We start from the raw sequence: 24,764 nt of genomic DNA on the forward strand, positions 1-24,764 counted from the left end.
TAAATGTAGTTTTATTCAGAGACTCTATCTGGTAAATCCACAATGATCCATGATAACAGCATTATTTATCACATTTCACCATAAAAACATCACCATCACTACTATGTTGCTAAGAGACCTCTATTTAGACCTGGACATGATGATGAAGCCACTTCCTGTCAGACTTTCCACCAATCAGAGAGCTTAGATTGACGGTAACGTCCAATCAGGAGCAGCCAAAGATCAACCAGTGAGCAGAAAGTTCTGTGTGTGTGTGAAAAGAAGAAAAATAATGCTCCTCTATGGCTGGAATAAAGCCAAGAAGACGTTTCTGATGCACGGTGGCGCCACAAAGCAGCTGAGCTGGAGTTGGTTTAGTGAGGATAGCAGGTAAATAGTAGCAGGAATAACTGGAAATGAGGAAAAAGTGGAAACATGGAAATAGTTTCTGTTGTGTGTTTGTTTCAATAACAATATTTTTTCTCCTGAAAGCCAAGACTTGAGAGAACGATGAGATGAGAAAAGGTTTGGTCACTGTTGATCTGTGTGTTATTTCTACAAAGTTCTGTTAGTAATAAATTCTGCTTTCTTCTGCTCGTCGGCCTTTATGCTGCTATATCTATTCATACAGTTATTTTAGCCTAATCTGGAAGTGGGATAAACGGGTGAAAACCAGCTGGAATATTAGAATTTAGATCTGGTCTGGTGTTTTTCTACCGTCCATCCAGGAAAGCCGAGAGGTTCGATAAGCCAGGGAGGGAAAAGCAGGTGAAACATGGCAGGACCACAAACACTGAGAACAGCTGGATGGCTCAGGAGAAAATGAGGAAATACCGGCACCAGCAGTCCGATGCCTTCAGAGGCAGCACGGAAAAATGAATTTCTTCCCAAACCAGGAAACCTGCTGAACCAGAAATAGAAACAAGGGTTTTTAAGGGTTGAGCAGCTGATCTCTGATCGGATACACAGCTGTGACATGTCATCAGTTCTGAACCTGGCCCTGATCCTGGTCCTGGTTCTGCCTCTGATCCTTGTTCTGGACTCTGGTCCTGGCTCTGATCCTTGGCCCTGGTCCTAGTCGTCTAGCAGAACTCCTGCTCCTCACCTGACGCCCTGAGGAGGCCGATGGTTTTATAGAGACTAATAAAGTGGTTTCTGCTGAATCGCGGCTTGGTCATGTGATCTTTGTGACCTCATCATCAGCTGACAGACACGTTTATCTGCAGCTGATCTGGATGCAGCGGCTGCTGGAGCTCCGTTCTGGTTCTGAGTCCAGTTTAAATTCCATTAGTGTACCTGTTATAGACCTCTGTGGGGACCTGATCTCCTTACCATGATTATGGGGATACTGGTTCTGGTTCTTCTGCGGGCTGGGTTCCGGTCTAGTTCTGGTTCTGGTCCAGGTTAAGGTTCAGGTTCAGGCTCAGGCTCAGGTTCAGGTTTAGGGTGTGGACTCTGTTCTGTCAGCTGTGCGTGTGCAGGATGTTTGTTTCCTACTTCCTGTCCTTGATTTGGAATGTGAAGAAACAATGAAGGGAAACACACACTGATGACATCATGTCACACTGCAACACCATTGGCTGACACATACACACTTCAACACACTACACTGTAAAAGAAAAACGAGAACAAAAAGTTTCTGTTGTAGGACCAGAACCAGCAGGGTGACCTGAACTTTTTTTTTCAGTTTTAAGAACTTAAACTTTCAGTCACAGAAGACCCAAACAAAACCAAACAGAACCAAACAGAACCAAACAAAACCAAACAGAACCAAACAGAACCAAACAGAACCAAACAAAACCAAACAGACCCAAACAGACCCAAACAGACCCAAACAAAACCAAACAGAACCAAACAGAACCAAACAGAACCAAACAAAACCAAACAGAACCAAACAGACCCAAACAGACCCAAACAGACCCAAACAAAACCAAACAGAACCAAACAGACCCAAACAGAACCAAACAAAACCAAACAAAACCAAACAGAACCAAACAGAACCAAACAAAACCAAACAGAACCAAACAGAACCAAACAGACCCAAACAGACCCAAACAGACCCAAACAAACCCAAACAGAACCAAACAGAACCAAACAGACCCAAACAGAACCAAACAAAACCAAACAGAACCAAACAGAACCAAACAAAACCAAACAGAACCAAACAGACCCAAACAGACCCAAACAGACCCAAACAGACCCAAACAGAACCAAACAGACCCAAACAGACCCAAACAGAACCAAACAGAACCAAACAAAACCAAACAGAACCAAACAGAACCAAACGAACAGAACCAGGAAAACAGAACCAGGAAGGAAAACCTCCATCAGGACCAGAACCTGGAAGGACAGCCATCTTCCTGGAGTGGTTGGGGGTGAAGAGGACAGGAAAGAGGGGTCAACAAGCAGCAGAACTCTAAGCCTCATTTGCACCAGCGGGTCGGGTCGGTTAGGGTTAGGTTGTGGTCTGTAAACTGTAACCTCGTGTTTCCATAGCAACCGTAACCTCACCTGAGAGGCAGTGCATCAGCTGGATAGCAACAGATGCTTCAGGTACCTTACAGCGTGACGCATCGCAGCGCTTCCTTAGAGCAGAACCAGAACACGACTCAGAAACTACGGAGGAGGGTGGAGGACGTCCACCAGGCTGTTCTTTCTTCTTGGTGGAGCTTCGTGACGCTGTTTTTAATCCAACACAAAGAAAGTCTGTTGCTCTGAACGAGGAGCCGTTCCTGCTGTTTTTATGCCAGGTCGCACAGGAAGTGACTCTTTTTTTTTTCTTAACCAACCAATCAAGTTGCAGCGTGTCAAATTCCGCTTGTTCAGGTTGGTGGTTAGACTGGTACCCCGACGGAAGGGTAACATTAAAGTAGGACAGGTCGGATATTAGTTTTCCCTTCCCAGTTTTCACGCGTGGAAACAAAAACATCCATCCCTCCCCGCCCCGACCCGCCCCGACCTGACCCGCCCCGACCTGACCTGACCTGACCTGACCTGACCTGACCTGACCTAACCTGACCCGCCCCGACCTGACCTGACCTGACCTGACCTGACCTGACCTGACCTGACCTGACCTGACCTGTTGGTGGAAACGGGACCAGGGATTTCTGCTGAGGAAGAAGAAGACAAACATGAAATGAATGAAAACAAGATCAGATGTTTCTACATGGAGAGTAAAGAGAGGAGCCCAGTGCATCATGGGACGTCCCTCAGCAGCCTCAGTTTCTAGCAGGGACAGATCTGGGAGCTGGTTCTGGTTCCTGAAGCCAAACTGGGAGCTTCAGTTGGATTCAGATTTTTTTTCTCATTCAAACCTTTCCAGCATGAAAAGTCCTGTTCCAGAGGAAGGAAAAGCTTCCTGGCTGCACTCTTTGATAAATACGAGCCATCATGTGATGAGACGGTGACGCCTTCGGTCGGGTGTTTAAACTTCAGACACAAGTTTCCATTTTTTACAGCGTGTATTCAGGGGGGCGGGTCTGCTTGCAGTGGGCGGGGCTCTGAATGAATGTGTGTTCGTTCCTCAGCAGAAACACACTCCTCATTCTTCTTCTACTGCGCTGATTGTTTCAGCTGAGCGATCTGATTGGTTGCCTGTTTCCCTCCTGACACACACACACACACACACACACACACACACACACAAATACACGCTTGCCAAGCTGCGACCTCTGGACTCTGATCAGCTCCTGCAACACGAGGACGTTTCTACGTTTTTAGCCCAAACAGAGGGTTTGATTCTTCTTCTGTGGTTGAAAAGTCAGCAGTTGCCCTGAGGGAAGAAGGGTTGGATGTTTTTTTTTAAGGAGGAAAACTTTATCCTCTTTTTTCCCTCCAGAGATTTTTCTTTTTAATTCATCAAGATTTCCAGAACTTTTGAGAGAAGTTCTTGCAGATTTCAGCTGTTTTGGGCTCAACTGGTTCTGAGTGGGTTATGATCCAGGAGCTCTTGGTGGGTTTTCCTGATTAGGACCACTTCACCGTTTTGATTGACCGGTGGATTCCGGACTCTAATGGAGGCTTCGGATTCCACTCAGCAGCAGGCCAACTACGTCCAGCTGGAGGGTCGATTCAAACAACTGCAAGGTAAGAAGAAGAATGATGGGCAGGCGCTTCCTGGATCCTGGTCTGGGGTCCTAGTCTTGAGGTTATGGTCTGTGGTCCAATGGGCCTGGGCCTAGTTCTGTTTAAACCGTTCTGACCTCAAGTGAATTTTAGGGTGTGAAGCAGAATCTACATTCTTGTACTGGGATCTGGACTACAAGGACCAGGAGCCAAATCAGAACTTTGAAAACAGCAGAAAAAGACTTTTCTTTCAAAATGGTGATGTTGGGAAACTTATCTGAATCAGAACCAGACACGAGCCCACTAACAGTTACCATGGGAACTGATCTTTGGACCGATCAGAGGCACCAGAACCAGTGTTCTTTTCCCTCATCCTGGATCAATGGTTGTGCAGGATGATTGATCGAGCCCAGTCCCTCAGTGGTGGTGGACCTCATGGCTTGGGGACCACAGCCTACCTTCACCTGGAGACAGGTGGAGTTTGACAGCATAAGCTCCACCCACAAGAGTCTGAAGGGTTCTGACCAAGCGGCAACCTCCACCTGTAAAATGTGAAGCCTATATGGAAGTGCAAAAAATTACAGTTCCCCCCTCGTCCACTAGGGGCTCCAAAACAGAGCAAATAGACTCCCATGTTAAAAAGACCAACTTCACAGCAGAATAAACATGTTTAAAGCCTGGTACAAAAAACATTTTAGGATTAAAAGGTCAAGTTTACCTTCATGACAACTGTGAGGGGGGTGAATTTTTTTTCTATCTCATCCGTTTGGGTGTTATTTTATCTTGAAATTCAGGATTTGGAATAATTAGGGGCGTGTCCTTTTTATTCACATGTATCCAATATCCGCGGCAAGAAGGGAGAGAGCATCACAGCCGTGGTTTTTAGCCGGCTAACAGCGTGCCTTAGCTTTAGCCCACCTATTTTCATTAGCCAGTTAGCTCACGTTAGATCCGAATTAGCTCAGTTAGCTCTTAGCTAAAGGCAGCTTGGAGTTTGATGTTTGTCAATCATCCACCCCCACGCTCACAGCCCCCTCTCAGCTCCACCTCTTTGCCCATTTTTGTATTTCCGGGAGCGACAGCAGGCGTGAAACTGCCAAGATGGCGACGGTTGGAACCGCCCAATGAGCTTCACGTTTGCTCTTCAGAAAGCTACAGGTGACATCACGGTGGCTCCGCCCATCTTTTATATACAGTCTGTTGACCTGCCTTTCAGAACCGATAGTTCTTCCTGACCTCAGGGATGGTGTTGGGTCCGAACCAGTGGTCCAGTGTCGGTTTAGCCAGTTCTGGATCAGCTGCAGATCAGTTTACCTTCCTCAGTACGACCCATCAGAATTGACGAAGGTCCAAATCCTGTAGAAGTTTTTTATTCCCTGACCTCTGACCTCCTGCCGGTTAACAGTTAACCAGACAGTTTACTGCTGAGTGCCATAAACCGGCCGTAAACTTGGACAGGAAGCTGCTGAGTCAGACTTTAACCTCTGGAAGTCGTCTTCATTGCCTGTCACAGCAGTTGATGATGATGTTCTCTGATCTGTTAGAGGATTGGACAAGCAGCTTAAACAGACGTCTGATCAGGTGTCCCCAAGTTTACGGATCAGAAACAACAGAAGAGGAATTTAACTACCAACCAGCACAAAGAATTAAATAAAGTAAATCTTTCTTATAACAGCCCCTTTCAAGATAAAAATCACAAAGTGGTTCACAAAACACTAAAACCACACAGTAGACATAAATAAAACTCAGCAAAAGAAAGTTTAAAAAGATGCGTTTTTAGCTGCTTTTTAAAAGAGTCGGCAGATTTCAGGCTGAGGAAGGAGTTCCACACGGAGGAGACCAGTTTTGGTTTTCAGCTTCAAAACCAGCAGACCCTGATCGCGTGATCCCAGGGACCCGCAGACCCTGATCGCGTGATCCCAGGGACCTGCAGACCCTGATCGCGTGATCCCAGGGACATGGGCGGAGCTAGAGGGGAGGCCGGGGTAGCACTGCACCCCCCTGAAATCTTATTGGACCCCCCAAGTGCCACCCCAGATGATTGACATATCACAGCACCGCACGTCTCCGCTCCGCCGAACGGAGCCGGTTGAAATCAGCGACGCCTATTGACTGCTAAGTCCCTCCTGGACAGTAGTTGACGCTATGTATCACAAAGAGTTGTAATCCACCTTTATTAGGAGAAGAAGAAGAATCGCCACGGAAAAAGAGGAAGATTTGAACTAGAGTCGAGGACGGTTATCGTTCCTGTGCCTTGAGCTATATTTGAAAAGAAGATGCAAAAGAAGGCGAGAAGAAGGATAATAACCTTCTTGGACAGTGAAATCCTCATTCTAAAGTAAATTTCACGGTGGTGTCCTTTATATTCACAAATCTCATCTCCTGTGTGCTTAGTATGTACATTTTAACATTTATTTGCATCCAATTGAGATTGATTGGTCGAGAAACAAATTCATTGGCATAATCTGTGGACCCCCTGAAATAGCATTGGCCACCCTCTGGCCACCCCAAGGATAAAAGTCTAGCTCCGCCACTGCCCAGGGACCCGCAGACCCTGACCACTGGTCATGTCATCTCAGGAACTTGTTGGGAACATAAAACTCCTGAAGGTCACTGATATAAACTTGTGATTAATCATTTAAAGCTTTTTATATTAAGGCCTGAATTTTAAAAAGCACTCTGTAATGAACAGGGAGCCATGCAGCTGCTTTAGTATCGGGGTGACGTGTGAATACTTGGAAGATTTTATTATTGGCTTTGCAGCAGTGTTCTGGAGAACCTGAAGACATTCCAGAGATTATTTAGTTAAACGTGGAAACAGAGTTAGAATAGTTGAGATGTGATGAAATGAAGGCATAAATGATCATGTTCGCCTCAGATCAGGACACAAGTGGACTCTGCTTGTATTTTTAAATGATAAAAGCAAGAACGAATGAGTGATTTAATATAAACACCCAAAGACGGGGCACGGTCAAGAGTTACCCTAAAGTTCCTGACTGAGGGTTTAATAAAGGAGACAAGTGGGCCAAGACTCTGAACTAGACTTAAGTTTTTGAATCATTGAATTGAAGAAAGTTGTTATTCAAACAACATTAAAATTCTTGAGCATTATCTGCATCTTAAAAACATCCTGAGGGTTAAAAGAAATATATAGCTGAATGTCATCAGGATAAATATTATAAGATGTCTTAAAAATAGCCAATAGATGGTGCAGAGGGACCATATAGAAAATCAACAAAGGCCCCAGAATAGACCCTGTGGAACGCCGTGGGCGAGTGATGAGGACTTAAAGTCTGCAGCAGCCACAGATACAGCAGAGATAGCTATAAGGAAAACCATTTCAAAGCAGTTCCTGGTGCCCAGCCCAGAGTTTCAGCCTGTCGAGCATGTTGTGGTGGTAGACGGTGTCAAAAGCTGAGGTCAAGTCCAGTAATAACATGGTACAATGGCCTGCATGGCTCTGCATCAAGATGTCTGGAGACTCTGAGAAGGGCTGTTTCAGTAGCGCGAGCCCTGTGGAAACCAGACTGAAAATGACCAAGGACATAATGTCCTTATGTTCTGTCAACATCTCAACATAACCAGGATTTATACCTTCTCCATGCAATGTTACGCGTTGTTCATGCTACGTCGTTTCTCGTCCAGCCAATGCTACGCTTCGGCTAAGCCAGGCGGGTTTAGGACTGAAGGTCGGGTTTAGCCCAGATGAGAGGAACTTTTAGCTTTTGGTGCTTTTTTGTTATTGATACAGCATCTCAACTTTCAAATTCTGACCATCTTAAAGCAGACAAAAGCACTGGATTCTACTTATAAATTATTATAATGCTTTAATGAGGCAAAATAACCCTGTAAATCAACATCAGTCAGTCAGCAGATCACTGGCCCAGGGATTCACCCACATCCACTATAAGCAGAACATATAAGGCTAAGCTAGTATTTATATAATGAATCTATATTTACAACAAAATAAAATGCTACATGAGGCGAATGTCCCCGGATATCGTTGCATTTCAAGCTGCACAAGTAATATTTCTGGCAAAAAGTCCTTCGCTACCAGGAAATATTCAGAAAGTATTCACTGGGAGGGACGTGGTTTCCAAGCTCAGACAACACAACAATGTTCTGTTTCTGTACGTGGAATTACACGAATGTTTACATTTGAAGGAATTTAAAAAGAAAAAGAAATGGTTTCAGAGGGAAAATGGAGACTGTGTGCAGTCTGTAGAGGGTTTACGCTTGTTTACTGGTAAACGAGGAGTTCACAGGAAGCTGGAAAAAGACATTTATTTAGTGTTACGGAAAAGCGGTGGGATTAAATGGTTCATACGTCCTCCAGCAGCAGAGTAACGTCAGACACTTTTTAAACAAGATTTACAAACCTGAGTCATCACACGTTTCATCACAGTTACTGTTGCCATTCTGTGGTGGTACTGTTTGTCTAAAAATGTCCTAATGTCCATGTTTACACCCGTCTCCCATGCGGGCGGCTCAGGCAGGCACAATATGCAGGCTGCTGAAGCTCTTCTTCTTCATGGGAGTCTACGGCAGGCTGTGTGCAGGCTAATTACTTAGCTCCTGAGTGGTTAAAAAGTGTTTTGTGCACGAGGGCTTTTATTTTGAAAAATGCTGGAAGCTTTTACTCTGCTCCCCGTCTGATTTCCTGTCTGCCCCTGTCTGAACTACGGAATTGACGTATTCTGGGTGCATGAAGCGTCAAAAATAGACACGTAAATTTAGCGGTGTGTCGGGCCACTGCGCTTCTGGGACGCTCGGTGGAAATCGAACCGTTGACTAAAATGGCTGCGAATAGCAGCGGAGGCCGCAGCACAGCCATAACGTGGCGCACACACACCGGGTGGAAAGGAGGGGTTAGTTCTCTTCATCGGTTCCTTAATCTCTGCACAGCAGATTCTGTTTTGAAGATTGACTTAATAAATGATCATGTTGCATCATCAAAACCTGAACCATCTTCTCTCGTCTGTGTGTGTGTGTGTGTGTGTGTGTGTGTGTGTGTGTGTGCATGCAGATGAGCGTGAGGCGGTCCAGAAGAAGACCTTCACAAAATGGGTCAACTCCCACCTGTCCAGAGTCTCCTGCAGGATCACAGACCTCTACATGGACCTGAGAGATGGACGCATGCTGATCAAGCTGCTGGAGGTCCTCTCTGGAGAGAAGCTGGTAACACACACACATTCCTGTATTTACCGGTAACATACACACATTCCTGTATTTACCACACTGTGAGTACGGTGTGGAAACACATGCAAAGTGAGGACCGGTTCGTTGAAGTTCATTTAGTCTGGATTACTTGGAGAAGTTTGACATTATTTCAGGTCAGTCAGGTTTATTTAGCACAAATTCACAGTAAAGTCATCTCAAGACATCTTACAGCAGCTAAGTAGGCTTATCATTTCAGTAGGATATGAAGCCTCATCCTACTGAAACGATCAGCTTTTTTAACTGCGTCGTGTTCAGAGTATTGTTGGTGGTCAAAAAAGAGTTTGAGTTCATTACTTTAAATTTAATATTAATTAAATTCTGTAAAAGCAGAATCATATAGTCATTTCTTAGACGAATATTACTGAAAGATTTGATATGTTATTAACAGACAAATCGCTAATGAAATTTATGGACTTGTATATAGAAATATTACTACTTACAAATTAAAGACATTCTTCCAACAACAATCTATTTAATTCACTAACTCATTAAATTATCTTAACTGATCTTAAAAAATGACCTAACTGTTGAAAACTTGGACTGGTCCTTTGTAAGGAGCATGTGCAGAAACCGCGCCGGGTTCTGGTCATCAGGTGGGTCGGTTCTCGTGGCGAGGTTCTGGGCGGGGCCTGTGGAGGTGTGGCTACAGTCAGTCATGTGATCTGATGAGAAGAAAGTCGAGTGTTTGAAAGAAGAATGTGTGATCACAGAACCAAAGATGGAGACTGATCTTTGTCCTGAGACCCATTTCTGCTCCCTAACGTACAAAAACCGCAACGTCCGTTTCAAACGTCGCCGTCCTGATACTTCCAAGCGTCTTTTGTGTTGCCTCCACTAGAGGGCAGTGCTGAGTTCAGAGTTCACTCCCGACATCCGTTTCAGACACCGGTTAGTGGCGGTAACACGTCGCTATGACGTTTCCAACCACCCAACACGCCTTAAACACTCACATACAGTCTTTCTTCAAACGCTTGACCTATTTTGACAGTTGTCCTCGTCTTCATTCTTCTGCTTTTTGCTTCTCTGGTTTGTTTCTTTCGCTAGTCGAATGTCAGCTATTCTGCTCAGCACTGCCCCCACGGTTTCCGGGGGTCTTCTGTGTCAAGCGGCGGATAGCTAAGCTCCCTGAAAACGGACTGAATCACGCGCGTAACCAACGCAGAAGACGGACGAACCTGTCTGCTTGTCCGTCTTCTGTTCCAGCATAAATGGACCTTTAGCCTCAGAGTTTCATGTTTTCTTCAGCAGCTGAGATGCATTAACCAAATCTTATGGCTTGCTCAGATTGAATAAAAATGATTTTTCTGGGATCTTGAAGACGTTTGTCTTCTCATCAGGACCCACTAAGTCTTTCAGACCCAGTCCATGACCTAGAGAATCTGCACCAACATGTCAGACCAGGTTGTTCAGTGTTCAGTTTATGTCCAGTTAGCATTGAGCTAATAGCTCTCCCTCTGGAGAAGGGGTAGTGTACTTTGAGAGCAGCAGAAATGGGTCATAAACAGTGTTTGGACCTCCTGTGGCAGGTTTTAGTAGAACTTCTGTTCAGGGGCGTTTTGATGGAGGACGTGTCCTCTGAATCCACCGTTGTTTTGCTGCTCCTCTGTGAGAGTTTAACCAGGTGTATCCCACTTCCTGTTTTCCTGTTGGTGGTTTGTTGGATTCAGACGTCCAGATAAGATGTCAGACAGCTGGCTCCGGTCCAGCTGCCCCCCCCATGACTTCTGAAGACAGAGGACACTTCATGTTCACTTCCTGTGCTGCATTCAGGGCCTGGAAACATTTGGATTTCTCATCATCTGTGATCTCTCTGTGGCTGCTGCCACGGCAACCAAAATGGGTGTCTCCTGAAGTCTGAATGATAAATCTGTCAGGAAGTCAGGGCAGTAGTAACAATCCCAGAAAGACCAGTACAGATTATGCTCCAGTCCCAGTCCTGCTCCCAGTCTTGATCCATATCCTGAACTTGTTCCTGGTCTCAATATCAGTCCTGATTCAAATCTAGATCTCCATCCCGGTTCCTCTCCTTTGTCTCTTGTCTCTGTTCTTCTGGGATCTTTTAATCTCAGCCGGACCGTCCTGGACCACCAGAGGACCACAATCCCAGGTGGGGGTCAGGCGAGGGAGGGCTGGACGGGACCTGCAGGAGATTTTCTTAATTTAACAGTTTGATCACAGCAGCACCTGGTGGAGGTGAGATGAACTGCAGCCCCCCTGACGCTAGTTCTTGTTTGTTCTGGTTCTGCAGCCGAAGCCCACCAAAGGACGGATGCGGATCCACTGTCTGGAGAACGTAGACAAAGCTCTGCAGTTCCTGAAGGAGCAGCGGGTTCACCTGGAGAACATGGGATCCCACGACATTGTGGATGGGAACCACAGACTGACGCTGGGCCTCATCTGGACCATCATCCTGCGCTTCCAGGTAAGGACAGGTGGAGGTGTGGCTGACAGGTGGATGTGTGACTGGCAGGTGGAGGTGTGGCTGACAGGTGGAGGTGTGACAGACAGGTGGAGGTGTGACAGACATGTGGAGGTGTGGCTGACAGGTGGAGGTGTGACTGACAGGTGGAGGTGTGACTGACATGTGGAGGTGTGGCTGACAGGTGGAGGTGTGGCTGACAGGTGGAGGTGTGACAGACATGTGGAGGTGTGGCTGACAGGTGGAGGTGTGACTGACAGGTGGAGGTGTGGCTGACAGGTGGAGGTGTGACTGACAGGTGGAGGTGTGACAGACATGTGGAGGTGTGGCTGATAGGTGGAGGTGTGACTGACAGGTGGAGGTGTGACAGACAGGTGGAGGTGTGGCTGACAGGTGGAGGTGTGACAGACATGTGAAGGTGTGACAGACAGGTGGAGGTGTGACAGACAGGTGGAGGTGTGACTGACAGGTGGAGGTGTGGCTGACAGGTGGAGGTGTGACAGACATGTGGAGGTGTGGCTGACAGGTGGAGGTGTGACTGACAGGTGGAGGTGTGACAGACAGGTGGAGGTGTGGCTGACAGGTGGAGGTGTGACTGGTCTATTTCGCCCTCAGATCCAGGACATCAGTGTGGAGACTGAGGACAACAAGGAGAAACGTTCAGCCAAAGACGCTCTGCTGCTCTGGTGTCAGATGAAGACGGCCGGGTGAGACTCCTGATGATGATGATGATGATGATGGTGATGATGATGACTAACTACCATCTCCTCTTCCTCAGGTACCCCAACGTCAACATCCACAACTTCACCACCAGCTGGAGAGACGGCATGGCGTTCAATGCACTCATTCACAAACACAGGTAAGAATGGACAGGTGTGTTGGATGGACAGGTGTGTTGGACAGGTGTGATGGATGGACAGGTGTGATGGATAGACAGGTGTGCTGGATGGACAGGTGTGTTGGACAGGTGTGATGGATGGACAGGTGTGATGGATGGACAGGTGTGATGGATGGACAGGTGTGATGGATAGACAGGTGTGCTGGATGGACAGGTGTGTTGGACAGGTGTGATGGATGGACAGGTGTGATGGATGGACAGGTGTGATGGATGGACAGGTGTGATGGATAGACAGGTGTGCTGGATGGACAGGTGTGTTGGACAGGTGTGATGGATGGACAGGTGTGATGGATAGACAGGTGTGCTGGATGGACAGGTGTGTTGGACAGGTGTGATGGATGGACAGGTGTGATTGATGGACAGGTGTGATGGATGGACAGGTGTGATGGATGGACAGGTGTGATTGATGGACAGGTGTGATGGATGGACAGGTGTGTTGGACAGGTGTGATGGATGGACAGGTGTGATGGATGGACAGGTGTGATGGATGGACAGGTGTGTTGGACAGGTGTGTTGGATGGACAGGTGTGTTGGACAGGTGTGATGGATGGACAGGTGTGATGGATAGACAGGTGTGCTGGATGGACAGGTGTGATGGATGGACAGGTGTGATGGATGGACAGGTGTGCTGGATGGACAGGTGTGTTGGACAGGTGTGATGGATGGACAGGTGTGCTGGATGGACAGGTGTGTTGGACAGGTGTGATGGATGGACAGGTGTGATGGATAGACAGGTGTGCTGGATGGACAGGTGTGATGGATGGACAGGTGTGATGGATGGACAGGTGTGATGGATAGACAGGTGTGCTGGATGGACAGGTGTGTTGGACAGGTGTGATGGATGGACAGGTGTGATTGATGGACAGGTGTGATGGATGGACAGGTGTGATGGATAGACAGGTGTGATGGATGGACAGGTGTGATGGATGGACAGGTGTGATGGATGGACAGGTGTGATGGGTTTTCAGGTGTTTTGTGATTAAGGCTGTTTGTGGATTTCAGGCCTGACCTGATCGACTTCGATAAACTGAAGAAATCCAACGCTCACTACAACCTGCAGAACGCTTTCAACCTGGCAGAACAACACCTGGGCCTCACCAAGCTGCTGGACCCAGAAGGTACCGACCAGTTAACCAACCAGTTCTACTAACCAGTTTAAAACTGGTTAAACTACAGGTGTTGTCTCTGTCTACGCTGACTGGACTGTTTAGTGAGAACAGGTAGTTTTTGTTTATTTGGATGTTTTTGTTGTTGCTTATTGAACACGTGTGTGTTGTAGATATAAGCGTGGACCATCCCGATGAGAAGTCTGTCATCACCTATGTAGTGACGTACTACCACTATTTCTCCAAGATGAAAGCTCTGAAGGTGGAGGGCAAACGGATTGGAAAGGTCAGTCTGGAAACACTTTCTAGATCCCGGTCCCGGTCGGGGTCTAGACCTGAAGCCACATTTTAATTAAGATTTCCTGGTTGACACTTGACGTTTTCTTGGGCTTCACTTCTTTCTGGATCCTCATGATGTTTCTAAGGTGAATGTGGGGCTATCCCTGGAGTCATCATCATCCTCGGCTGATGGCTTCCTGAGATATTTACCTGCTAACACCTCTATTAAACACCTAGAAACCTGCTTACCTTCTACTGCAGCACAGTTCCTCCTGAGATATTACTTTACTCATTCCTAGGATTCCTAGGAATGACTCCTCAAGATGAGATCTTTGAACGAAAATCAACTGGGATCTTGCAGATACAACAAAAATAAGAAACCAGGAAACATTCTCAGAATTTCTGTATTTTCTTCCAGGTGTTGGATAACGCCATCGAGACAGAGAAGATGATTGAGAAGTACGAGTTGCTGGCCTCGGACCTGCTTGAGTGGATCGAACAGACCATCATCATCCTGAATAACAGAAAGTTCGCCAACTCTCTGGTGGGAGTCCAGCAGCAGCTGCAGGCCTTCAACACATACCGCACTGTGGAGAAACCCCCCAAGTCAGAACCTTTGCCTCTATCCTTCCATCCTTCCTTCCCAGACAGGTAACTCTACCTTCTGATGCAGTCTGTGTTGCTCCTCAGGTTCACAGAGAAGGGGAACCTGGAAGTCCTCCTCTTCACCATCCAGAGTAAGATGAGAGCCAACAATCAGAAGGTCTACATGCCCCGCGAGGGAAAACTCATCTCAGACATCAACAAGGTCAGACTGGAAGTGATTTTGTTTTCCTGAAATGATGGACAGCAGAGGAAGACTCTGTTGACCTTGACTTGGTGTCTGCAGGCCTGGGAACGACTGGAGAAGGCGGAGCATGAGAGGGAGTTGGCCCTGAGGACGGAGCTGATTCGTCAGGAGAAACTGGAACAGTTGGCCAGACGCTTTGATCGTAAGGCGGCCATGAGGGAGACGTGGCTCAGTGAGAACCAACGGCTGGTTTCACAGGTGAGGAGATGAACATTCATCAGGGACTCTCTAGAACTCACCTGTCTTCTGTTTTCATGGACCTGCCACCTCCTCTGTCTACAGGACAACTTTGGATTTGACCTTCAGGCTGTTGAGGCGGCCACCAAAAAGCATGAAGCAATTGAGACGGACATCGCGGCATACGAAGAGCGTGTCCAGGCCGTGGTTGCTGTGGCGAAGGAGCTGGAGGTGGAGCACTACCACGACATCAAACGCATTGCAGCCAGAAAGGACAACGTGATCCGACTGTGGGAGTACCTACTGGAGCTGCTGAAGGCCCGCAGACAGAGGCTGGAAATGAACCTGGGTCTGCAGAGGGTCTTCCAGGAGATGCTCTACATCATGGACTGGATGGACGAGATGAAGGTGTGTTGACGAGCTCCCAGGCAGTCAGAAACCCGGGATATTGCAGCTCTAACTGCTCCTCAACCTGCTCTTCTTTCCAGATGCTGCTGCTGTCTCAGGATTACGGGAAGCATCTTCTGGGTGTGGAGGACCTGCTGCAGAAACACGCTCTGGTGGAGGCCGACATCGCCATCCAGGCCGACAGAGTGAAGGCCGTCACCACCAACGCCAGCAAGTACTCTGTCACTGATGGCGGTGAGCAGCTCCAGTTCCAGAAACAAGTTCTTCTGGTCTTTAAACTGGTTACTAACTCTGCAAGAACAAGAAGTTTCAAGAAACAGGGTCTTGCACAGGGTGGTGTCCGTTTCTTTATCTGCCTCATGTGTTGTATATTTCTTTTACTTCCTCACCTTCCAGCTGTTCTTCACAACTATCTGTTAAGCCCTGACGACTCATTTACCATTACAGAATCTCAGCTTAAAGATCCTGAAAACAATTTCTATCACCACCAAACAGTTAAGAAAACAAACGGTTAAAGACGCAGGTATCCACAAAAATATGTAAATAAAAATTATTGCTCCATTTACTGTTATTTCCATGTTTCTGCAGAGATCATCCAGTTTTTCTCCCCTTTTTATCTACTTCTGAATAAAATAACATCCCACAAAAAACACCACAGAAGAAGAGCTGGCGATGAGTTTAAAGACAGTGGGACAGAGTTGTGTGTCCCAGATTCCTCTTGGGAGGATGAGGACTGACTTCATATTTCCTTCTCTTTCATCCTCATTTACTTTAACACAGCAGCATCTGCAGTGATGCGTCCTCTGATGAAATCTCACCAACGTTGGCTTTATTCTGATACCGAGATGGTTTACACAGAGTCTGATTGCAGAGAAATAATTAGACCCCCCCCCCCCCCCCCCAAAAAAAAAAAGACTCTTAAAGCTTGAAACCAGGGAAGCGAGAACAATGATGTAATTTTGTACTCACCAAGAACAAGGTTCTCTGTTCTGATGGAGCACGTGACGGCCTTTAGATGGTCCAGTAGAACCTCACTGACCCGTCTGGGATTCAAACTCTGCTCTGACTATATTCTTTCCTGTCCAGGCTACAAACCATGCGACCCCCAGGTCATCCAGGACCGGGTGTCCCACCTGGAGTTCTGCTACCAGGAGCTGACCCAGCTGGCTGCAGAGCGCCGTGCCCGTCTGGAGGAGTCTCGCCGCCTCTGGAAGTTCTTCTGGGAGATGGCGGAAGAGGAAGGCTGGATCCGGGAGAAAGAGCAAATTGTGTCCTCACTGGAGATAGGGAAGGATCTGACAGGGGCGGTGCGCCTCCTCAGCCAACAGCGTGCCCTGGAGGACGAGATGAGCGGTCGTTCCGGCCACCTGCAGCACACCATTGCCGAGGGCCAGGCTATGGTCAAAGCCGGTCACTTTGGATCCGCCAAAATCCAGGAGCGCATCGCCGACCTCCAGGCTCAGTGGGAGGCGCTGGAGCAGCTTGCGGCTGTGAGAAAGAAGAGGCTAGAAGAAGCTCTGGCCTTGCACCAGTTCCAGGCTGACGCTGATGACGTTGATGCCTGGACTCTGGACGCACTGCGCATCGTCTCCAGCGGAGACACGGGCCATGATGAATTCTCCACCCAGGCGCTGGTAAGGAAACACAAGGACGCTGCAGCAGAGGTGGCCCGCTACCGGCCGGTCATCGACTCGCTTCACGAGCAGGCTGCCACCCTTCCCAAGGAGGAGGTGGAGTCAGAAGATGTGCGTGGGCGGCTGGCCGGCATTGAGGAACGCTACAAGGAGGTGGCGGAGCTGACGAAGCTGAGGAAGCAGGCACTGCAAGATGCGCTGGCGCTTTACAAGATGTTCAGCGAGGCCGCCGCTTGTGAAGTTTGGATCGATGAGAAGGAGCAGTGGCTGAACAGCATGGAGATCCCTGAAAAACTCGAGGACCTGGAGGTGATCCAGCACAGGTAGGACTGTGAGGCTCCGTATGCCTGTCTCTTCGTCAGGCAGTTCTGGACTGATGTGGACTTTGTTCTCCTGCAGGTTTGAGAGTCTGGAACCAGAGATGAACAACCAGGCATCCCGTGTCGCTGTAGTGAACCAGATTGCCCGGCAGTTGATTCACAGCGGCCACCCGAGTGAGAAGGACATCAAGACTCAGCAGGACAAACTCAACAACAGGTATAGAGCGAAAGCAGCGGAACCAGACCAGTAGAATAAAACTAGTCTGATCTACCCTCGTCTCTGCCTGCAGGTGGAGTCAGTTCCGAGACCTGGTGGACCAGAAGAAGGAGTCCCTAAACTCAGCTCTGGGTGTCCAGAACTACCACCTCGAATGCAACGAAACCAAGTCTTGGATCAAAGAGAAGACCAAAGTCATCGAGTCCACCCAGGAGCTGGGCAATGACCTCACTGGAGTCATGGCTCTGCAACGCAAACTGACTGGCATGGAGCGTGACCTGGCTGCCATTGAGGACAAGTTGGGCGATCTGCGAGGTGAGGCCCAGCGGCTGGCTGAGGAGCACCCTGACCAGGCCAAGGCCATCACGGGCCGGCTCGCTGAGATCACTGCCGTCTGGGAGGAGATGAAGAACACTCTGAAGAACCGTGAGGAGTCCCTGGGTGAAGCCAGGAAACTGCAGCAGTTCCTTCGCGAGGTGGACGACTTCCAGTCCTGGTTGTCCCGGACTCAGACAGCCATTGCCTCAGAAGACATGCCTAACACGCTGGCTGAGGCTGAGAAGCTAATGGCCCAACACGAAAGCATCAAGAATGAGATCCAGAACTACGAAGAGGACTATCAGAAGATGCGGGACATGGGGGAGATGGTAACGCAGGGCCAGACAGACGCCCAGCACATGTTCCTGCGTCAGCGACTACAGGCTCTCGACACCGGCTGGAACGAACTGCACAAGATGTGGGAGAACCGGCAGAACCTGCTGTCCCAGTCTCATGCCTACCAGCTCTTCCTCCGGGACACCAAACAGGCCGAGGCCTTCCTCAACAACCAGGTAAACCCAGAACCCTTGACCTGGATCAGGATCTGTGACTTCGGTAAGGTCCTGACTGAATCGAGTCTCTTCTCCCTGCAGGAGTACGTCCTGGCGCATACCGAGATGCCAACCACTCTGGAGGCCGCTGAGGCTGCCATTAAGAAGCAGGAGGACTTCATGACCACTATGGATGCCAACGAGGACAAGATCAACGGTGTGGTGGAGGCGGGACGTCGGCTAGCCAGCGACGGGAACATCAATGGAGACCGGATCCAGGAGCGAGTGGCGTCCATTGATGACAGGTAAACGTTTGTTCCATGTAAAGTCCAGCAGGACTTGGTTTTCTGTCTGTTCTGATTTGACTGTTTCTCCATTCCAGGCACAAGAAGAACCGGGAGATGGCAGTGGAGCTGCTGATGAAACTGAAAGACAACAGAGACCTGCAGAAGTTCCTCCAGGACTGTCAGGAGGTCCGTCTCACCTTCACAGACTCACTTCCTGTAGAGTGGTGTGGTTTTTCCCCTCAGGGTTGATCTTGTTGTTGGTCTCTGCAGCTTTCTCTGTGGATCAGTGAGAAGATGCTGACTGCGCAGGACATGAGCTACGACGAGGCCCGGAACCTGCACAGCAAATGGCTGAAGCACCAGGCCTTCATGGCCGAGCTACAGTCCAACAAGGAGTGGCTGGACAAGATCCAGAAGGTACAGAGAGTAGCTTTGCATCTCCACCAGGTGTTCCACCGACTCAGCACCTGAAAGATGAACGACTTTCTGTTCTTCTCTCATTTGTTAGATCATTATACTGTAACACAGAAATGATCCACAGCAGACGTTTACTTCTAATAACATCCGCTCCTCTATTCATCACCGCTTCTTCTTCGTCTTTTTTTTCCCGCATCCACTTTTAGTCGTTCTGTCAGGATTCCTGTTTCTGCTCATCTGTTGGTTGTTGATCGTGTTACGTCACTACGACTTGCGTCCTAGACCCAGGACTAGGAAAAGACTGACATGAAACAGCGCAGATTACCACCTTAAACCAACAGAAGCGCTGCAACACCAGTTAGGCTCCTAAGATTTACTAAAGACTCTCAGTTTTTAGTCTGCGTTTGGTGTCAGCCCAGCATTAGACAGGACTCACATTTTTCCGATCCTGAGCCACAAGCTGGAAGTAAAAGTAGATGGAAACGACTGTAATGCCTTTTACTGAAACTGCAGTGCAGAACATATTTCATTTTCATCTGTTTTATAACTTTCATGTGTCATAACCCGGCTCACGGCTATAACAAAATTACGCCAAACAACAGATAAGGCCAATTCTGATAATTTATTAATGAAAGATGAACCAAAACTAAGGCAAAATCAGATAACCATGAAGTGTGGCTGTCTGCAAAATCAGAAGTGTAGGTGTGTGCATGGTTGTGTGAAAGAGTATAATGAGTGCAGTGTTGTATGTTGTAAAACTAAACTAAAAACAAAGCAAACGACAAGGTGCAGCCGGCGCAGGTGCGGCCTGGAAGCGGAGAGTGCGCCCACAGGCCGGCCCTAGGCATGTCTTTTATATGCGCAGTGCGTCGGGCCCTTGACGCACGCACGCACAGCCTTGTACACTCCAGCTTCACCTGCACACACACATAATTACAGAACACGGCCACAAAGAAGGGGCCGTGACACCCCCTCTCATAAAGACAGGGATTCTCCCCAAGAATCAGCGAGTCAAAAATTAACAAAACATCAGAACTAAATACCAAATGTGCAGATTTACCCAAAACAAAACCACCATTACCACCACCACACCGAATAACCCGTCCTCTGCCATTCCCAACCACTCTGGCGCCTAGAGGAGAAGAGAAAGCGAGAAACAGGGCAGACAAAACAGAACAGTGAACCACAGAATAATCTACAGGTGCACTCGACAACGCATCAGCCATAACACTGTTACTTTTAGATTTTAACACTGGGCAGTCCAATGGCCTTTTTCATGGCAATAGTTACACACTGTACCCCCATCACTCCAGATAGGAGACATATCAAATTCCACAGTGGGAGAGCTAAAAAAAACTCTGTCACATTTACCATGATTTCCCCCACAATACAAACAAATAGTCTATAAATGCAAGACAAAAAGCTGACCAAATGGCACCAGACACAGCAGCAAACCAAACGCCCCGCTACCTTACCTGCCTAACCAAACTGACCTGTCACCAAACTCAACCCTAGGCTTCACGCAGGTCAGCGGCGGGTTTTTACGCACCAAAAACCAGCGGGCAAGTGAGGCAATCCGTACAGATGACCCCCCAAAACACCGCGGACATGCTCCCGAGATTACTGCTTGCGCAGCAAACACTAACCACGTCCCCGCGACACTACAAAAAACAGACGAAGCCCAAAGGAGCAGCGTCCCTGTTCCTAACCAGGACACAGGCCTGCTAACAATTGGTTATTCAGCTTTTGATTGGTTAATCACCAGTCAAACGCTTTACTCACCTTGACCAACCGAAATCGGGGAAAACACTCCTCCACTCCCCGCCAACAAACAAAGGTGCAACCACCGCACACAGCAAACAAAAGGGCACGCACCCAAAGGATCCTTCTGCCAGGGAAAAACCCACCAAAACGCCAGAACAACGTCACACGGGTGCTCATCCACCCCACAACGAGATCACCAAATCGCGCCCAAACACCAAACAAAGGCCAACCAGAAAACGCCCACAAAATCGCCAGGCCGGCCGTAGGCGGGTATTTTATACGTGCAGTGCGTCGGGCCCTTGACGCATGTACGCACCGCCAGGTACACTCCAGCTTCACCTGCACACACACATAATTACAGAACACGGCCACAAAGAAGGGGCCGTGACACATGAAACAACAGATGTACATGTCCAGGCTAAAAACGCCTGTTCGCTATTCTCTAACACCTCATTCTCTAGTGAGGCAAACATGGCTGCCCTCCTCCAGCCAAGCAAGAGGCAGTGTTCGTACATGTGAAATGTTATGTTCGTTCACGTAGACGTGCACACGGGGGCTTGCGACGCAACACAAGGAAATAAAAAAATGTTCCATTTTTGCTGCTGTCGCGTGGCATCAAATTTCTTGGAGAAGAGTGATCTCAGGGCGTGATTCGCTGCTGCAGTTGCTGCTGTTTGTCATGTCCCATATTTCGGTTTCACCTGGGCGGCGACGAGTTTCGCCTGTCCCTGTCAGTGGTCGCCCCCAGCAACCCGGGTTGCTGAGTCGCTGCTGGTCACTGAGTTGGTGCTGGTCACTGAGTCGCTGCTGGTCGCTGCGGGTCGCTGAGTCGCTGTGGGTTGCTCTACTGGTTGCTAAATTATTGCTGGTTGCTGAGTCTCTACTGGTTGCTGAATTATTGCTGGTCACTGAGTCGCTGCTGGTCGCTGAGTCGCTGCGGGTCGCTGAGTCGCTGCGGGTTGCTCTACTGGTTGCTAAATTATTGCTGGTTGCTGAGTCTCTACTGGTTGCTGAATTATTGCTGGTCACTGAGTCGCTGCTGGTCGCTGAGTCGCTGCGGGTCGCTGAGTCGCTGCTGGTCGCTGCGGGTCGCTGAGTCGCTGCTGGTTGCTGAGTCGCTGCGGGTGGCTGAGTCGCTGCTGGTCGCTGAGTCGCTGCGGGTCGCTGAGTCGCTGTTGGTCGCTGAGTCGCTGTTGGTCGCTGAGTCGCTGCTGGTTGCTGAGTCGCTGTTGGTCGCTGAGTCACTGTTGGTCGCTGAGTCGCTGCTGGTCGCTGAGTCGCTGTTGGTCGCTGAGTCACTGCGGGTCGCTGTTGGTCGCTGAGTCGCTGCTGGTCGCTGTTGGTCGCTGAGTCGCTGCTGGTCGCTGAGTCGCTGCTGGTCGCTGAGTCACTGCGGGTCGCTGAGTCGCTGCTGGTTGCTGAGTCGCTGCTGGTTGCTGAGTCGCTGCAGGTCGCTAAGTTGTTCACTCTCGTTTTCGGGGTCTACATCGGGCTGTAACATGTACGACTGTATGTTTTGTGTTGACATTGTTTACTGACTATTTATGTTACGGTTTGTTGACGAGTTCTGCCCGTGTTTCTGTGATGAAAACAGTGCGCACTCCCAGCAACTAGTCCTGGCAGTTGATCAGTCAGAGGCAGCCCGAATCAGGGGGCAGAGGCCTTCGGAGAGGATCCATATAAATAAATAAAGGGCTTTGTGGAAAATGCTGGATTAATTCCTGCACTTGTGGACTCACATATTAACATAAACTAGCCTGAAATGAGCATAATAGAGCACATTAATCACGGGGCCATTCTTTGGTGCTAAAACCCAGTCTTAAACCTGCTTTTTGGTTGCATACTAGACTGTTGGACTCAGTTCTGCTCAGAGAACCAGAATTGGGGAAAACTAAATGAAAATCTGGTCATGTGGCAGCAGAAACTGGAATAACTTGTTCTGGAAAAATTGGTTCTTCTGGTTCTGTTATTTTCGGTTTCAGATCCAGCAGAACATCGCCCCGTCTTTCTCCACAGCAGGTTCTGATCCAAAGTTCTTGATGTGTTCTGGTTGATGGATTTGAAGCATGGGTCAGAACCAAGCAGACCCATCCCGGATGTTCTGATGTGCAGTTCTGGTTAGCATTTATTCTCCATGTTCCCCTTCTCATCCCGATTTCAGGACGGGATGCTACTGGTGTCAGAGAAGCCAGAGACAGAGGCGGTGGTGAAGGAGAAACTTACTGACCTCCACGCCATGTGGGAGAAGCTGGAGTCCACCACGCAGACCAAAGCCCAGTGTCTGTTCGACGCCAACAAGGCGGAGCTTTTCACGCAGAGCTGCGCCGACCTGGACAAGTGGCTGGGCGGTCTGGAGGGTCAGATCCAGTCTGATGACTATGGCAAGGACCTGACGTCCGTCAACATCCTGCTCAAGAAGCAGCAGGTATGACCTGCCGAAACCAGGATGTGGTTTCCATGGCAGCAGCTGAGGTGTGTTTAGGCCCGCTAGCAGCAGCATTGAGTCTCGTTTTCCTTCCTGTCCAGATGCTGGAGAGCCAGGTGGAGGTGCGTCAGAGGGAGGTGGTGGAGCTGCAGAGCCAGGTGAAGGCCCTCGGTCAGGAGGTGAAGGACACAGACGAGGTGGACGGGCGGAGGCAGCTGGTGGAGAGGAAGTTCCAGGAGCTTCTGGAGCCACTGCGACGCCGCAGGAACTTCCTGGTGGCGTCCCGAGAAGTTCACCAGTTCAACCGCGACGTGGAGGATGAGATTGTACGTAGAATTGAGCCTGACAAGGTTTCTGACGGAGGATCTAGTTTCTGACGGAGGATCTAGTTTCTGATGAAGGTTCTGGGTTCTCTTTTGCAGCTCTGGGCTCAGGAGAGGATGCCCATGGCTACGTCCACTGATCACGGAAACAACCTGCAGACGGTGCAGCTGCTCATCAAGAAGAACCAGGTGATGTGTTTTTACTTCACATAGGTGGAGAACAGGTGATGGAGGTCAGAGGGTGGAGATTAAAGGTAGGAGTGATCAGACGGTGGAGATTGCTCTGATGGAAGCTGACTTTGTGGCCCTCAGACGCTGCAGAAGGAGATCCAGGGCCATCAACCTCGCATCAACGACATCCTGGAGCGCAGCCAGAACCTCCTTCGGGACGAGTCCTCCAACGGCGACGTGATCCGGCAGCGCCTGGCGGAGCTGCAGCAGCTGTGGAGGCAGCTGATGGAGGAGATGGAGCAACGCCACGGACGGCTGGAGGAGTCCCACAAGGCCCAGCAGTACTACTTCGACGCCGCCGAGGCCGAGGCCTGGATGAGCGAACAGGAGCTCTACATGATGTCAGAGGAGAAGGCCAAGGTGGGGGCACCCTGTAACACCACCTGTCTGACCACGATCCGGTCATAGCTCCGCCCTCAAGGTCTGGGAGGCGGAGCTCCGACTGTTCCTGCATCAGATTCACGCTAAACAGCATTTTTTGTGATCAGGATGAGCAGAGCGCCGTCACCATGCTGAAGAAGCACCAGATCATGGAGCAGGCGGTGGAGGACTACGCCGAGACCGTCCACCAGCTGTCCAAGACCAGCCGAGGACTGGTGGCGGATGGACACCCCGAGAGGTGAGGGGGCTGCCATGTCACCTGGAGACGTCCATGTTGATGTCTGAACAGTAGTCAATAATTTAGTGTGTGTGTGTGTGTGTGCCAGCGAGCGAATCAGCATGCGGCAGTCTCAGGTGGACAAACTGTACGCTGGCCTCAAGGACCTATCAGAAGAGAGGCGGGGCAAACTGGACGAGAGGCTCCGCCTCTTCCAGCTCAACCGGGAGGTGGACGACTTGGAGCAGTGGATCGCCGAGCGGGAAGTGGTGGCCGGGTCACACGAGCTGGGTCAGGACTACGAACACGTCACGGTACGTCACTGATGATGTCATCAC

At 49.1% G+C, this 24,764-nt stretch overlaps 1 protein-coding gene across 2 annotated transcripts in view; it reads left to right on the plus strand.

The window, feature by feature from the left end:
• Positions 1-24,764, plus strand: part of LOC121638909 (spectrin beta chain, non-erythrocytic 1-like) — a 40,493-nt gene that overhangs the window by 5,185 nt on the left and 10,544 nt on the right. The window contains exons 1-24 of one of the 2 annotated variants that reach the window (XM_041983980.1): positions 3,697-4,065; positions 9,071-9,222; positions 11,513-11,686; positions 12,299-12,390; positions 12,462-12,542; positions 13,584-13,699; positions 13,861-13,973; positions 14,385-14,572; positions 14,657-14,774; positions 14,856-15,014; positions 15,099-15,401; positions 15,482-15,635; positions 16,488-17,358; positions 17,435-17,572; positions 17,646-18,402; positions 18,484-18,686; positions 18,764-18,854; positions 18,939-19,085; positions 23,011-23,274; positions 23,376-23,600; positions 23,697-23,786; positions 23,910-24,188; positions 24,317-24,447; positions 24,536-24,740. In XM_041983980.1, coding sequence (XP_041839914.1) covers positions 3,993-4,065; positions 9,071-9,222; positions 11,513-11,686; positions 12,299-12,390; positions 12,462-12,542; positions 13,584-13,699; positions 13,861-13,973; positions 14,385-14,572; positions 14,657-14,774; positions 14,856-15,014; positions 15,099-15,401; positions 15,482-15,635; positions 16,488-17,358; positions 17,435-17,572; positions 17,646-18,402; positions 18,484-18,686; positions 18,764-18,854; positions 18,939-19,085; positions 23,011-23,274; positions 23,376-23,600; positions 23,697-23,786; positions 23,910-24,188; positions 24,317-24,447; positions 24,536-24,740 — 5,124 coding nt within the window. In that variant the 5' untranslated portion in view covers positions 3,697-3,992. Of the gene's footprint in view, positions 1-3,696; positions 4,066-9,070; positions 9,223-11,512; positions 11,687-12,298; positions 12,391-12,461; positions 12,543-13,583; positions 13,700-13,860; positions 13,974-14,384; positions 14,573-14,656; positions 14,775-14,855; positions 15,015-15,098; positions 15,402-15,481; positions 15,636-16,487; positions 17,359-17,434; positions 17,573-17,645; positions 18,403-18,483; positions 18,687-18,763; positions 18,855-18,938; positions 19,086-23,010; positions 23,275-23,375; positions 23,601-23,696; positions 23,787-23,909; positions 24,189-24,316; positions 24,448-24,535; positions 24,741-24,764 lie in introns of those variants that run through there. The other variant, XM_041983979.1, reaches the window with a different exon arrangement.

The sequence above is a fragment of the Melanotaenia boesemani genome, chromosome 4 (assembly GCF_017639745.1).
Source record: "Melanotaenia boesemani isolate fMelBoe1 chromosome 4, fMelBoe1.pri, whole genome shotgun sequence".
Lineage (NCBI taxonomy): Eukaryota > Metazoa > Chordata > Actinopteri > Atheriniformes > Melanotaeniidae > Melanotaenia > Melanotaenia boesemani.